This window comes from Paroedura picta, chromosome 3 (genome assembly GCF_049243985.1).
Source record: "Paroedura picta isolate Pp20150507F chromosome 3, Ppicta_v3.0, whole genome shotgun sequence".
Taxonomy (NCBI): domain Eukaryota; kingdom Metazoa; phylum Chordata; class Lepidosauria; order Squamata; family Gekkonidae; genus Paroedura; species Paroedura picta.
The window spans coordinates 47,631,722-47,648,742 of record NC_135371.1 but is presented as its reverse complement, the minus strand read 5'-3'; the positions used below and the strand labels follow the sequence as shown (position 1 = coordinate 47,648,742).

The window sequence follows — 17,021 nt, the reverse complement described above, 5'->3', positions numbered from 1 at the left end:
TCAGTTAAATATGTTCTCTTCTGTTTTGTAAAAATGGTTGATAAGCCTGTATTAATTGTATGCTTTTGTATTTTAGAAGGACAACCACTGAGGAAAACAAAATTGAAAACGGTTTAATCTAGAGGCCGTTCTGGTTGTGCTTATACACATAAATATATAAGAAGAGATAAGAAACGTTTATTTGTATTTATTGTGGAATTGTTTAATATAGCCCGGGATAGGTTCTGTTTTCTGTTACAATAATTTTGAACCGTCCCTTTCTTTTCGTGGTGTAAATAAACAATGCGACATTGTGACTTGGCTGGCAATCCACCTGTTTGTTCTTTTGCACACTTTTTGATGTATTATCCCGGCAATCTACCTTATGCCTTTCTGTTGGGTCAGGTGACATACCAGCATGTTTTTGAACCACCTTCTTGGACTTTTGTATTCTGTTCTGCATTCAAGAGTGTTCCTTTTGTTTTCCAATCCATATGGAGAACATACCTAGATGGTATACCATTTGTAACCAAATGTGAGCACCTTTAAATTAATTTCTCCTATTGAAATCATTAGGACTTAAAATGGCTGGCTAGAACATGTCCATGATGTATAAAAGAGGCCACTAAAGGGAAATGAAACCTGTTAAAATATATGTTTACATACACATATACAGACAAGGCACAAGCACAAGGGGGGTTGAGGTAGGGACTGGGTATATAGTATGCCAACTGTCTATTTTATGAATGGCAAAGTAATTCAAAAATAAACCAGACATGATATCTTCTTTCGCCTTTATTGATACTGCCAATGTGACTACCTTTACGCAGGTAGATTACTTTCTTACACAACCCGCGCTTTTTTGGGATTAATTTGGAATTAACATTTTTTTTTTGCCTTCTACACATCCTAAAATTATCAAATTAACACAGAATGTCTCTTAATCAGCTTCCACAACTTTCTTGTAAGTGATTACATCCACCATTTTTCCAGGCCTGTGTAAAGGTTACTTGGCAAAGGGTACATGCATATAACAATAAAATGGAGACCAATCCACCACTAAAAGGTAATGCACATAAAAACATAATACAGTACTTTGACATTTCAAATAAATACCCACATAGAGATGTAATTTTAAACATAATATGCGTCAATACTGTAACCAAAAGATGAAAATATAAGTCCCCACTTCTAGGAATTATAAAGTGTATTTTTTTTTCCAGCAAACAGAAAGCTTTCCCCCGTGACATTATTATTACTTTTTTTTAAAGGAGGAAGTCCCCCCCAAAGTACCAATTTAATCATTCCAAGTAGCCTCAACAAATAGCACCATAGCAAGCAGGTACATCTTAGTTGAGGCTTGTTTCAGTTTCTGTTTCCTGAAATTACAATGATTAGATACAACATGCAAGAGAAAAATGTTAAAATGTTGTCCTCTTCTTCTTCTTCACATTTGCAAACAATACTATGGTTAAACTGGATCCACCACCATACAAAGCTACCAGAACACCAAAAGTCCCAAAACATCCTCTGTACTGCAACCACAAATGTGTTAATACATGTTGCTTAATATTTTGTTCAATAAAATCCATTTGGTTCACAAAGTATAAATCAGGTTTCCTTTAATATTTTGTGTTTATTTTTTTCTTTTAAGCCCCTGAATTTGCAAGGATTTGCAGGATGAAGTATCATTGACTAACAGAATTTTCTACAATTTGCGCATATATCGTCTCTATAGTTGGTCTAGCCATTAAAAAAATGTGCGATAGGGGAGTTCACTTTGCACTTATTGCTCCACATGGATCCCTTGGTTCCAAAACCACCGCTTCCTTTCTTCTTGGACAGACTAAACTAGCCTACGCTCTCCCTTAAAATCATGAAAGGCACTACTGGCAACAATTAAACAACACAAAGGCGTTGAAACAGAACACCCCGTCACTGACAACTTTAGAATTTGTCTTCCTAGACTGTACCACAATTTGGCACAATAAAACAAAATAGTAACAAAAACAATTCCAATTTGGAATTTAAGTGGTTGTTGTACAAAATTCTGTTAATCAATCATACATCGTAACATCTTCCTAAAACCCAGACATTCTGGAATTTATAGGTAACACTAAATTTATTTTCAAGTGCCTATAACTGTTTTAACCAGAGCAAAGTCAAGTTTTCTTCTTGTTACGTTGAACTATTCCTAAGAATAATAATACAATATGAAAAAACCCCAGAATTTGAATACCCTGGATTTCTCAATTAACATGGCAGTTAAAAATCAGTAATTTAAAAACAGATAAAGCTTAACATTTTATAATTCAAAAGAAATGAGCAAAGAAAGAAAACTGCTGATTCACAGCACATATATACTTTAACAGAACCCACGGCTTGTGTGGAAGTTCTTTTCTTGAACACAGTGTAGAGCAAAACCAGTATATAACTCTGCCACATGCAAATGGAAAACGATAAAAACCATCAAACACAAGTCCAAACTGGAGGGAGATTATTAGCATAAATCACTGGATTTTTTAATATATATTTATATATAAACTCTTCTACAAAAAGAATAAAAAGAAAGTAAATATCAAAACATTAAAAGTGCACAGGTTTAAACAATCAGACTTTTTTTAAAAAAAGAAATGAATGCTCTAAGAAAACAAAATACCCATCTGAATATTTTTAGCAGGCCAGAGTAAGCCACCATGGCAATTATTACACTGTGAAGTAGGTTATCTTCAGCATTTGTAAGGTTTCTTCCTGCAGCAGCACTTAAAGGTGTAAAGCTTTTTTTTTGTTTGTTTGCATCCAGACGTAATTTGCCAAAAAAGGGATTTTTTATTTAAACCAAGCTGAAAGCAGATTGAAAATTGTGTGGCTTTGCCTTAAAAGGGGGGTGGGGGGTCATTATCAGTGTTTTCCATTCTTTGTGCAACGGGTTATCACCACTTCTAACCATATCGCCACAGGCTAAGGTACGAAGTTGCACAGTTGCAATGGCCTTCTCCAGGAACTACTCTACAGCTGAAAAGTGGAAAGTAAAAAAAAAAAATAATAACAACATTAGAATTTTTCAAAAAGCTTGGTCATTACGCTTCAATTTAAGAACTAAAAGTCCATAGCACATTAGTCAGCTGAAGGGCTGTTAGTTGTAAAAGGTCAGGCAGCCATCTTAGCTTGAGTGCACTTTCCAAGCATCTGAAAACAATGCTTTGATGCACTTGCCAGTTAGCAAAAGCTCTACAGGAAGAAAATTCCTTACAAGTCCTGAATCAAGCTCTGTTGCTCAAGCAAAAAAGTAGACAGCATGGAGTAGGCAAGAGAAGTTATCAATGGAGCTGTAGGCTTTCCAGAAACATGCAGATCAGTGTGTCATGCCAGCCAATGCAGAGGATAGTAAATCATTCATGAGAAAAGTCCTGCTTGAAGAGGTAGGTGATGGCTTAGTAAGTTTTCCATGCTGCACCCCAACCCAATGAAAGCAGACACTTTTATATATCACCAGTAGTTAGTTTTAGGAAGCTGACGATGTTTACAAATTCTGAACATCTGGAACCCAAGTTTAGACAACAGAAGCAACCTTTTGAGATCATTCTGGCTTCCTCTTTCTACCAAGGATTAAAACCAGTTGGACCCATAGAGCTGCCCCAAAACAGCATTGCTCCAGGATGAAATCCAACAAGCAAAGCTCCTGGTCTAATCTAATTTCCAGACATAAAATGGAGCACAAGCTCAGTTGACTGCATCGCTTCGTGTAAAAAGAATGTAGAGATGACAATGAAAGCCATATGCACACCTGTGGCAAACTCTTGTACTGATGGAATGAGTGGACTACGGATAAGACGCTGCTACCCTTGAATAGTACTGACACTTGCCAGTTTTTTTCAATTAACTTGAAAACTTGCCAATGCAATCCATTTCTCAAAACTTCCTTTTTCCTGTGAGTACTCTAAACTAGGAGCACCACCAGGAAAAAAACTGATATGGTTAGCATTGTATTAACAGCTCCCCATTAATCTGGAAGCAAAAAGAGATGATTGCTTCAAATAGAGCAAAACAGCATAGCATTCTAAATGCCCACATTTCCCCCCTCCTGCAGGCATTTTGTAAAACAAACAAACAAACTCACAATGCAAGGATGAAGGGAGGGGAGTTAAAAAGGCCTTTTGGGGGTTATTGTGCAGCAAAGAGGAACAAAGCAGGATTGAACATTGTTAAAAGGTGTTCTGCTTCTAAAAACATCAAAACCTGCTACATAGTAATATTAAAGCTCAAATTCCATAGAATACAGTTTCCTACAAAGGCAGTAATAAGTGAGGCATATGGAGCCTGCCATTTTGACACTAAACAATCTAATTTTTTAAAGAAAAGAAACCCACTCTCTCATGCTAGCTGACTCTTCAGTAATGTTAGACCCAGATAGTTCACAATTTCTTCACATTTAGCAAATGCATTAGCAGTTATGACTTTCTCTTTCTAGACGAGAGATTTTCAGATTTCATTCTGCGGGGGGGGGGGGGGGGGCTTCCATTTCTTGAGAGGTCCAAGCACTACATGGTTTCCTCTGCTGGAAAAGGAGGCAGAGTGCCCCTTATCACCTTACAGTAACACTGCTATACCCCTTGACTACTTTATAGGCAGTGCGGCAATACAGAGGAAGCAAACTGCTGATCATCTACAAAGGAAATGGTAATGTGAGATGAGGCAGTACACCACCAAGATTATTATTAGCATGGGTTGTAGGGATGGGGGAAGCACAGGGGTGTACTACTATCAGCAGACACAGCTGTGCAGTCCGGCATTCCTTCCTACTAATATTCTAACCACCATAAAATATTATTCGAAGAGAGTACAAAATGAACAGGGCTTTACATTAAAATGAAGCTTGAAACTAGGCACTTTTGAATCTTTTTCTTTTTCTCCTTTTTCACAGAAATATGCCTCATTGTGCTCTTTAAATTTTACCACAATTTTAAAAGTAGCATTCCCCCCCACGCCCAAGTCTTCGATCATTACTGCTTTTATAGGCACTAATTATGAAGTACACTTTTTATTATTCTTGTAACATTGAAATTAAGTGGCAAAAACGGCCCCTTATAAGTTCAATGACAGAAAAGTATTTTTCCCCGAAAAAAGTATATCTAACCTACTTCATAATTATGTTGTTATTTATTTTCAACTGATTATTTATTTTCCTGTGCCTAGAATGTAGAGCCCTGTGAAACATGTGCTTGCATAAGAAATGCACTATATTTTCTTATTTTGTTTTGCTTAAAACAAAGTCAGAGCTCTGTAAAGCTATCCTACTAAGCCTTAATACTGACAGGTAAGAGGAACCGCATTGCAACTTGACAATACTATAACATATCCCTATTAAGTGTGTACACATATACCGTGCACAATAAAGGACACAACATTACACACTCTGAAGTCCACTGATTGCAATAGGAGAGTTTTACTCATCTTTAAGTCTCTTACTGAAATCAACAGACTTGGAGCTTAATTTGGGCTGAGTAGTGCCTGGTGTGTAATATGTCTTCTACCCAGAGCATTATATGACCAGAAGCAACACAATAACCACAGAAATCTTTGTAGTCAATGTTACTATCCCACTGCATAACTTTTCTGAAGTGTTGAGATCCCCATTTCATTTTGTCTAGAATTAACTTTCACTCCGGAATGAGTAAATATTGCATATCTTGTGTGTGCAATTTTCTATAGGTTAATCCTCTGAAGCTGAGCAAGGAAAAATAAGCACTTCAGAGGAGCTCAAACTCTACTCTCCTTCAAGTTCTTCTGACTTTTTGCAGCTTATAAGAAAACCTCTGGACTTTGATAAGGGGTGATCATGCGAAGCAGCCCACGGCCACCACAGCAAGTTTTCGAAGTCTCTCCATGCCAAGGTCAGGCACCTATTTACAAGCGACGCATTTCACCCCTTCTCAAACGTACTAGACAAGGCGAGGCTTGTTGCCAGAACCAAGGTGATGCTCGTTCACCACCACAGAGCATGCCTCTAAGCCAGGGGAGAAAGATCACATTTGTGCTATGCAAGCTACAGTTAATAACACCAGATGCCAGATACCTGGTGGGCACTTTTAACACTTACCCATAAGACAGCAAAACCATGCTCACTCCTTGTGGAAACAGCCAAGGAGGTCTTTCTCACTACTTAACTGGTTAACAGCATTACCTCTGCCCCATGCTTGTGAATCAGTTACAGTTAAGACCGCTATAATACAACCTGTATTACATGGTTTAACAACATACTAGTACAAATCCACTTACCACTGCAACATTAAAATAGTGGGGATTTATGCTGACACTGAACAGCACAAACGTTAGATACACATTTATGACCTTCTACCTGCCTCCTTAGTCGCAACAGATCTTATATTTCTCACTGCAAAAGACCTGGTTATTGAGCACAGACCCTTCAGATCTGTCTCCACAGGATCGTATATGACTTACACTGGGGTTACTACTCTTGGCTTTGGAAGTGGATTTTGTGCGCACCCGTTTGGCCTGCTCATGATCCAGCTCAAGATGCTCAAGGCGCTGGGTCAAGGCCAGTTTCTGCTGAATGGCCATGCGGAGCAAGGAGTTCAGAGTCTTCTTCTCATCTTCGGCGGCAGCAAGCTGGCGTTGCATTTCATCCAGCTGGGTGACGTATTCATCACATCTGCAATACAAAAGCACTTTTAAGCAGCACAGTTTTGGAATAGGGGGGTTTGAGGGTCACATATTACATTCAGACAACTGCTGCAATTGCCCCGGCCTTTAAAGTGACAAAAATGTACTGTTCAGAGCCCCAAAGTTGCCAGGGCAGCAATCCAGCATGTCTACATTTGTCTACATTTCCTAAGACTATCAGGTTCCAAAGCAATAGCATCCAGAAGCTTCCAAAACAGAATATTTTTACATGAAGCCTGATTCTGATGTGGAATGGCATTGTACAGGGGAAGAACTTAGGCCAAGATCTAAAATGGCCTTAAGTCTTCTGCTCCAGTAGGTTATGTCACAAATGAAATTAAACTGTAAATCCTATCCTAATATAAATAAAAATCATATTACAAAGATATAAGTCCTTGGCTGGATCCACCACAAAAAATGGGGACATTGGCCCCCCGAAATGGCCAATGATGGGCCTAGAGGTGGTGGAAAGGGGAAGGGATCTAGACGGGCATGTACACAGCTATGCTTTCTAACCATATTCCGTACCATTGTGCCACTTCTGGAGTTTCTCAATGCCTGAAGTATGTTTCCAGGTTTCTCAACAGTAAAAAAACTGAGAAGGGCTGGCTTATACCCTGAAAACCCTGGTCTCTACAGTGCAGCTGGACTTAAATCTAACTCTTCTACTGCAGACAAACACTGTTACCCTTGAAACTACCTCCATGTTATACATTGTCCTGGCTCCAAAAGAAGAATGGTGACATGAGTGATTCATGATCGTATTTTGTTGCAGAGCACATCCGTGGAATTCTAACCTTAAAACTATCATGGGACAAAAGCTCCTTCTTTAGTGTTAAACAACCACAACAACCTATTTCTTTCCCAGGAACAAAATGGGAACCTACAGTAAACAACTTATATTCCCACTGGATAAATGCTGCTTTAAAATCTAAGAGAAGAAAACCAATGAAGATTTCCTCTTGATTGACATGCATTCAAATTAAACTGCAGACTGGGTTTGATCAGCAATAAAAATATACTATATAGCATGGTATTTCCATGTAGCCTGCACTGACAGTGTGCATTAGACAAGAAAGAGTTCCTTAAATTACAGCCATGATGACTGCAGGTATCACCCCCCCACACACACACACAGACACACATACCCCAATCAACAGCCTGCCTGATTTCAGAATCATCCATTTCTCCAGATGAGAAAGTAGATACCATTTGGCATTTATAGAGAACCAGTGAAAGTCATCAGTCATGGAAGACACTGGGAGGGAAGCCTATCTGCACCAAACTGTTTCCCCACTGTCCTGACTTCTTTCTACCCAAACTAGACTAGTTTCTAGCACACATTAGCCATGATTGGCAGGAGAAACCTGGTATCTATGAGAAGTGAGCATGCTCTAATGGGATACCTGAAGAGCTCGATAATCAGCGAAAGGGAGTATTTTACAGCATGACTGAAGGGTCTCTCTAATGATCCTAGGTTGCTAGAGCTAAGCTCCCTCTCCTCCACAGGCATCTGCACTATGTACTCTGGTTGCTATTTATACAGTGTTAAATAATTCCTTACAGACCTGCAGCTTTTTCAATGCTTAGAATGTTTTTCCTTCAAGAGGTTCTCATACTGTGAGCAGAGCTAGTTTATTAAGCCACTGCATCATTAAAAGGACCAAATATAAGATCACAAAGCTTTCAGGCTTTCCATTAAGGTTTTGTACATCTTTCTATTTAATTATTCCAATTAACTAGATAGTTCTCATATTCTCTCCTCTGATGATTAATCACGAAAATCAGGTATATTATTAATGTACTGTTTTATACATGAAACATAGCATAAATTCTGAATTCTTATAGATATGAAGAAAAAAACTTAAGAGGCTGACAATAAGATAATCTTAAATGCATATGGCGGTAACTAAAATATTCTTTTGAACCTGTTTCGAGGGTAATATGTCCAAGCTAAATCAATTTCAAAAGCATTTCAGCAGTAACTACTTATTTTAAAAAGGCTATATGTTATATCTATGCATACATGTGTAATCATTTTAGCTCCATCACATGCTTGCAAAATGGTTAATTGATCCCAGAACATTTTCCTGTTAGCTTTTTAACTATGGCTGAAATATTGTACATGATCTTTGCTTGAAAGTGACATGTGCCATAAATTATTCTCACGAACTACTTTATAGCTTTCATTTTTATGCTTGTCTTCTGCCCTTCCCTGACAGATCAGGGTGGATCACAACAATTAAATAAAGTACTGAACACCAATAACTTTAAACATCACATAAATTAAACATTTAGATCAAAAGATATCTGAATTTATCATTTAAAATCAATTAAAAGCCACTGCCTCATTACAAAGGTTTAAAAATGGATGCATCCCTGTCAGGTATCCCCACTGCCCAAGCCTGTGGTCTCCGCCTTCTCAAATGTTACAGTTACTCATGTTACAAGACAAAACATATGTTTCCAAGTTATGTTGCAGTTGCATATTAATTGAAACATTATGTTCTTATTTTCAATTGTTAAAGTAGTTCAATGTACATTCTGTTTTACTGGTTCTATGTACACCACCCCGAGATATCACAGTGAGGGGCAGTATATAATATAAATTGAATAAGCAAACAATAAATAATTTTTTTTTAAACTCAAGGGGAGAGGCTACTCAGTTCTTACAACAATCAGTTCATTTGGTGGATTTTAGGCAAGGAGGCCAACATTTCTGGATGTTATTTCTGGCCTCAACCATAGACCTGACAGCACAACTGTCTTGCAGACCCTACAAAACCGTTTTGCAGTCCCACAGAGCCCTGATTTCTTCTGGCACAGCATTTCAGCAGGTTGAGGCCAGGCCTTTTTGACTTTGGCTGAGGACAGTGTTACTTCCTACCTACATTATAGCTTAATTCATAATACTTGCAGTACTATCTCAAAAAAACAGCAATATGCAGTAAAATGAGGGGAAATCCTTAAGATCCTTTGGAAATACTTTCAGTTACTTAAAACCTCAATCAGTAGGGATGATAAGAGGCACTGCAGTTTCCCAGATGCAGATTAGTTTCCCCCACAAACCACCCAGACCAGGGCCAGCAAGATAGAGGTCCAGGTATTGGGTTGAGGCCACAGCAAGGTAGATCTGGCCACCCCCCACCCCCGAGCCACCCCTTCCATCTAGCTACCCTATTTTCCCCTCCTGTGGCATTTGTAAGGAGTCTGTCAAGAGGGGTATGATTTGTTGCTGCCTAGGGTGGTTTCACTGTTTTAATAGGATTTAAAACAGATGTTACTCAGTAAGAGCCACTGTGTGGGAATGGTGGGATACAAATTGAAAAATAAACAAATAAAATATCTCATGGAAGCAAATAATAAAATGTGCTAGCTTCCTGAGTCACAGGTGGATCAGGCCCCCCTGGATTTAGTTTTTTACTACTCCTCTCAGAAGCATTGTCAATTTCATTGGAAATACTTAGTATGCATGCTTAAGACATCAACCTAAATAAAATTTAGACAGCTTCCACAATTTTTATTTGCAAGTCAAAACATTTCATCAATAGCTATTCGATCATCATTTACTGTCCCAAACATGACAGGTCACACTTCTACAAAGTCTGGTGCATTCAGTTATTTCAGCCAGCATATCATGGTACTGAGGTGCACTTCTAGATGGCCTCAGATATACTGCGGTGTGGGGGAATCCAAGATGGAGCCAGCTGCCATCACCGCAGCAGGCTCTGCTCAATCTCCCCACCCTGAATGTTCCAAACACCAGACCTCCTGGTCATAGCCCTCACCATCCTCACTGCCCAAAGTATCGGGGGGGGGGGGATTGGCCCTGCAGGCCATGCAGCCTTCCTGTCAATGCCAATCAGAGCTCCAAGTGGGCTCTGAAGCCCCAGCCTCTGCCAAACCTAAACAGGAGCAAGGCAGATGCTCCCATTTTAAAAGTGATTTAAAAGAGGGTGGAGGACAGGTGTGCAGTTGTTTGTGGAACCTCCAGGCTTAGAGGCAAAAGGGTCCTGAATGCCAGATGTTGGGGAGCAGTCAGCAGAGATGAGCATATTAGTATTTTTTTTAATTTTATCATTTATTTTCATTTTATTATGTCGCTTATTTTTATTTGTATCTGCATATATGGTATTGCAGCCATGGTGGGGTGAGGAGATGGGAGGCCTGGTTTTTATTTTTATTTTAATATTTTTAATTTGAATATGGGGCCTGGTGGGGTAGATGTAACCTGCTGACATCACTTTCATGGTACCCTGAAGCCTTACAAATATTTCAGGTGTACCACGGTCAAGAGATTGAAAAAGGCTGAAATAGATAAATGCAGGGTCCCTCTATTAAAATATACTTTCCTGGGAAACACAGCAATAAACTCTGATTTCATGCTGAGACATCAACATTTTACTGCTATCTGCACCCTTTTTCCTTTTAACGATAAAAAAACACTAACATACTTTTCTTCAACAATAGAACATGACTGAAGAGCAAGTCACTGTCTTCTAGTATGCTACTACAGTATGTTCTCAAATGCTGAGAAAAGAATTTATATTAAAACTAGAAATAAAGCTCGCTGTAGTGTTAATACAGCGGGCGCTAGAGCCGCGCCCCCCCCTCCACCAGCAACGATCTTGAGCCTTCTCCCAGCCGCTGGAGCTCCAGCGGCCGGGAGAAAGCGGTATGGCCCCCCTCACCGGGAACGATCTTGAGCCTTCTCCCGCCCCCCCCCACCGGCGACCATGTAAGGGCTTCTGCCGTTCCCCCCCCTACCGAGGACGCTGGCTGGTGGCTCTCCCGGCTGCAGGAGCGGCCTCACCGGGAGAAGCAGGAGGAGGATTACCCCAGCCGGAGGACTCACCGCGTTGGCTGCTAGTTTCGTCTGCGTGGTGAGTCTCCGGCCGGGGGAAGCAGCCAATGGGCAGCTTCGCGCGGCTCCCCATTGGCTGCTCGGGCCTGGATGGACACTCGGAGGGCCCAATCAGGAGCCGCTTTGCGGCTCCTGATTGGGCCCTCCGAGTTTTTATCCTGGACAGGGCCCACCCTAACTCCTTCCAGACAGCCCTTACTCCTTTATTTAATCCGCTCCGCTGGAGCGGTTTAAAGATAGTACACTTCAACAAAGGGTACAAAACACTGCAGTTTAAAGTTGCTCTTCCAAAACTTTTTTTAAAAGAAGAGGTAAGCACTACCTTAAGGCTCACACAAAGCTCTTTTTGCGCTTGTGGTTTGTGAAAATTATATGGCTAGGCTGCAAATTACTGCCATATCAAATGATGCTGTTGCAAATATCTGCTTGGTCCCTCTTGTATTTGCCAAAATAGTGCCTTCATCGGTTTATCATGTCCCAAGAGCCCTATTTTCACAGTTCATTCAGCATCCTATCTACTGGTTTTTCGATTTTTCAGAGGAACTACTCCAGAGGCTTTTAAGGCATGCGGTGAAATGTTCTTCCTAATTCCCATCATGTTGAGTCCCCAGCCATTTTTTAAAACATGGAGTCCATGATAAGCTGTGATTTAAAGGATTTAAAGGTGTTTTTTAAAGAAACATCTGTAGCATGTAATGTAATATATCTTCCAGCAACATCACACATGAATGACACAAACTTTATTATATTTCAGTGGTTAAACTATTACATCAAGCAGCAAAAGAAGCACAACTTTAATATATTTTCATCTTTTTTCCACCCTTGGCATATGCCAGAAACTGCAATTCTAAGTAAAGTTGCACTCTTCTATGTCCACTGGAGTAATTTCAATTTAGCTATGCCCTGAATTGCACTGGGGCGAAAAGGATCAAATTCTGGCTGTGTACAGCCATTGCCAAATTACAACTTTGCCTTTCAGTATGCCCTAGGCATTTATTTTATATATTTTAATGCAGTTCACTCAAGCCAAATTATGGCCATTCCCATTAATGATACCTTTCTCTATTTTTCATGCTACATCGTTTTGGATTTCTTTTTTGTATGTATTTTGCAGAATCGCAAGAGATGTCTATTATATTTGTTTAAAAAAAACCCAATGGATTCTAATATTAAAGCATAAAACCTCTCTCTCTCCCATTCACTCACACACATCCCTGTGCAAACCTTGATCTTATTGGAGGGCTAAACTCCTATTCTTCATTTCTGAGAGATGGTACTTTAGCAAGGTCTATTTATTTCCCTTGTAGATTAACGTCTGGTGATTCTTTGGGGTACACTTACCTGGTAGCAAACATGGCCCTCAGTGAAGAGAAGGTAGCAGCATCTTCTTTTAAAGCCTTCAGTTCATTGCGGAGCTTCATCATGGTCTCTGTAACCATAGCCTTTTCATTTTCATATTTGCTTTTTAAGTTGGCAAGGGCAACTTCTGCAGTCTGTTTATTGAGAGACAGAGACAGAGAAACAGAGAGAGAGAGAACATTAACTGTTAAGGGAATTTTTCACAAAGTAATTGGATAAAGAATCTTTCAGCTGTTCCTGTATCAAAACAATGGCTTGGCAACAGCATTCACTGTTCTCTAACACCAACAAAACCAATCATATTCCTTTGGGAAAACTCTACATAATTTATCTAAGTCAAGCAACAAAAAAGATAATGTGACAGGAGTCCAAGGATGTTAGAGCCATCTTTGCCATGACAACAGCAGTGTGAAGATTGATCAGGCCTTGAAAACAAAAGAGTGCTAGCAGTATTTTACTTTAGGATGCTGCTTCTTTGAAGCACAAGATTGCCAAGGAGCACCTTTTATATAGATGCATTTTTAAGACACATAGGAAAATACCAGCAGCATACAGGTGGAAGCTACCAAAGAAAACAGACAGCAGCTTTAAGGTCTATAGCAGGATTTCTCAACCAGGGTTTTGTGAAGCCCTGGGGTTTCTCAACGGCCCTGGAAGGGTTTCCTGAATGGGAGGTCATGTCAACCTGTCCCACCTCCCAAAATGGCCAATTATAGGCCTATAGGGGGGGTGGGAAAGGGAAGGGGCCCTAGGTGGCCATGTACACAGCTATTCTTCCCAACCATATTCTTCATGACTGAGCCACTATTTGGGGTTTCTCCTAAGCCCAAAGTATGTTTCAGGGGTTTGTCCATGATGGGCTAGCCTATAGGATTAAAACTGTAACCCTCAGCACTCAGGCACAAAAGAACCAGGCCAAAAGTAAAGGCCATTTCCACAAAAGTGACTTACCCCACGTTCGGTGTTGCTTCTCCACACCACTGTGATACATTTATGTACCTCTTAAGGTTTCTCCAGCTTTTCTCAAGCCTAACTTGCTCTGAAGATTTGAGTAAGAGTGCTGTGATAGCTGCTGTAGGGATGGGGAAATGTTCTTGCCCACATGGCAGCCATTTTCCCTGAAACTATCCCCATAGCAGCCAGTCCCCCTTTAAAACAAATCAGCACCAAACTATCATATTAATATTGATATAACTTATTAACAATAGGTATAACAGCTTCTCTGAATGCCCAGATTTCATTTCTTTTTATTATCTAACCCCTTTCCATGCAAAGATACAAGGGAAAAAAGCATATCTCTGAAATGGAAGCAGGTAGAGATTTTTTAAAAAAAGATGAAACCTGGCAATTCAGAAAACCTGTTATATCTATTGTAATAAGGTTTTGTAGATAACAAGTTATTCTAGTGTATTTTATAAAAAAAGAAAAAAGTCACTGTGAGGGAGCTGCAGTTGGGGATTTGGATGGCCAAACTGCAGAGAAACCTGCCATGCAGAAGCACCTGTCACTGGACATTATCAGCAGGCATCGAAGTAATAACAACAACAAACAAGCCTGTGGGATTCACTGCCACAGGAAATGGTGGCAGCTGCAAGCACAGACTATTTTAAGAAAGGCTTAGAAAACATTTGAAGCAGAAGTCCATCACTGGCTATTAGCAACAAGATATAGATGGGGCAGTGATGGTCTGGGGCAGTGATGGTCGGTATTCTTAGTGCTTGTGGGGGGGGGTAGCAGTGAAAGTTTCTGGAGATCTGGTCCTGCTGGTGGACCTCCTGATGTCACCTGTGCTTTGGCCTGATCCAGCAGGGCTTCTCTTATGTTCTTAACCCCATTCCCGTGCAGTAAGTACCTTAAGAGGGGACAAAACCCATCAGAGACAAAGATTCAGGGATGCAAAAGCCAAATAGCTGGTCTACAAACACAGAAGAAAGAGATGGGAAGGGTGGGTGTGAAATGAATTGTACTGTTTCCGATAACATGTGGACAATAATTTGGAATACTTCTTCATGTTTAAAAACAAAACAAGAATGGGGTTTGAGGGAGCCCTTCGTGTCTCCTGGTCTAATTTTCAGTGAAATGAAGCATTCAAAAATATAATACCCGCAGATTGATAACGAGCCACACATTTGACCACTTCAGCACTCTGCTCCATTCCCCAGTTGTATATATAGAGGAAGAAATTGCCAGAACGTATTACAGTGAAGCAGGGCTTCCCAACCATGGTACCACGATACCGCCCCTCAATGGTACCATGGCATGGGGGGTTTCAAAATGGAAGCCGGGGAGAGCCTATCCTCTATGAACACTGCTGGCAAAACTACAAAAAGTTACTATTTATATAAGTTACTTACCTGCTTGTTGGCCTTTAGAACAGTTCTCAGAGTTGCTATTTGCTCTCTTTTGGTGCTCAACAGAGACTTCAGCTTCAAGATTTCCTCCATAAGAGCTTCTTTGTCTTTGTCCACTACTGGCCCAAGTTCTTGCGTAGTCACCCGTTGCCTGGACAATTCTGTTGTTCTATCTACAGCTGCCTGCAGATGCTTTATCTGGTCACGAATTATGGCAATCAGATTGTAAATGTTCATTGGTTCTTTCCTAGGATCTGATACTGGTGATGGGAGAGATGACACTGGTGATGGACTGCTGTCACCACTCCCATTTTCTGATTTTCCTACGTCTATGGACAGCAAGCCTTTGGAGAGCAGGATTGGTGACCGGCGGCCTTTCCCCTCTGGACTGCTACGTCCCCCTTTACCTTCTTTGTAGTAATCCAGCATCACCCGGTTTGGAGTTTCATTGTTGCACATACAAACATGATTGTACAGATTAGCTAGTTCTTCACTGAAGGTGACTAGTTCATCTTGGGCAACACTGAGACTGCCTTGGGTTTCCCCAGCCACATCACTGACTTTCTTGAGTTCTTTCTCCAGTCTGACTACCTGCTCCCTATCTTGCCTACTCGATTTTTCCAGTGAGGTGATCTTTTCTGTCAGACCTTGAGTTTCTGTCTCATACCTGTTCTTCTCCTCTTCATACTTGGACTCACATTCCTCATACTTGGCCTTAAGGACTTTAAGCTCTTCTTTCAAGTCGCTAATCTCTGCCACAGCCACTTTATACTTGCATTCTAGAATCTCTGGGCCATTGATGTCAACCTCATAATAATCTCCATCTTCATGGCTGTCACGTTCCTTTTCATTGTCAAGAGCTGACTGACGTTCCTTGCTGACCTGGAGCTTCTTCATGGCATTCAGGTTCTCTGTGAGCCTGCCTACTTTTTCATGTTGCTCTGAAAGGGCTCCACGGGTATTCTCCAGCTGTTTCTGAGACTCTTGAAGTGTAGACAACAAATTCATCTTTTCCCTTTCCATCTGCAGTTAATAGAGAATCAATAAAGAAACATTTTAACACCTGACAAAAAAGAGATCGTATCTGAGAGGCAGAGCACATGCTGTATGTATGTAAAGGTCCTAGTTTTCTTAGGGTCTCTAGCTGAATACAGCCATCGCCTGTCAGACAATTATGGATGAACCAGTGATCTGATTCTGCATAAACTCATGTGCATCCTTGCAGCTAGCTGCTATTGTACCTATGGATGTGTGAGCCCAAAAATCAATTGCTATTATACTTAGCAATTTTCAGATCATTGTGGCCCCTTAGAAGAATCTGGGCCTACAATACATATAAAATGTCAATGATCATCATGCTGTCCAATTCTCACGATTGTTCACTTCCTTCATTGATCATGGAGCAGACAGTCACGTTGATCACTTCACACTCTGAAGACATGTGCAGTCCTCATTCTAAGAGAAAAATTAACGAGGTAGTACAGAACCTTATATTCTCAGACTTTACCCCAAGCTGCAAATTGAACTGTCTCTGAGACATTTAAACAGATCTCAATCTCTTTAAATGCCTTAACTCCAACTATCCGTTGGCCCCCCAAAATCCCAAATATTTTCAGGAGGGTGGGGGGTTGGGTCCAGCCATTTTAGTAGATGGAAAAATAGCAAAAAATGTTAAAATCCAGCCAAACTGCTTTTTGGATATTTTTGCAGCAGGAATCAGCTGAATGCACACCCTTAGTCTGAACTATGCTATTAAATCTTTACCACCTATGTAATTTTGGCAT

General features: G+C 40.3%; 1 protein-coding gene across 3 annotated transcripts in view; it reads right to left on the bottom strand.

Moving 5' to 3' along the window:
• Nucleotides 1-761: 761 nt before the first annotated feature.
• Nucleotides 762-17,021, bottom strand: part of BICD2 (BICD cargo adaptor 2) — a 111,769-nt gene continuing 95,509 nt past the window's right edge. Inside the window, exons 5-8 of one of the 3 annotated variants that reach the window (XM_077325551.1) lie at nucleotides 15,241-16,260; nucleotides 12,869-13,020; nucleotides 6,487-6,652; nucleotides 762-2,994 (exon numbers count right to left, since the gene is read on the bottom strand). In XM_077325551.1, the coding sequence (XP_077181666.1) occupies nucleotides 2,989-2,994; nucleotides 6,487-6,652; nucleotides 12,869-13,020; nucleotides 15,241-16,260 (1,344 nt within the window). In that variant the 3' untranslated portion in view covers nucleotides 762-2,988. Of the gene's footprint in view, nucleotides 6,653-12,868; nucleotides 13,021-15,240; nucleotides 16,261-17,021 lie in introns of all 3 variants that reach the window. The other 2 variants (XM_077325550.1, XM_077325549.1) reach the window with 2 other exon arrangements.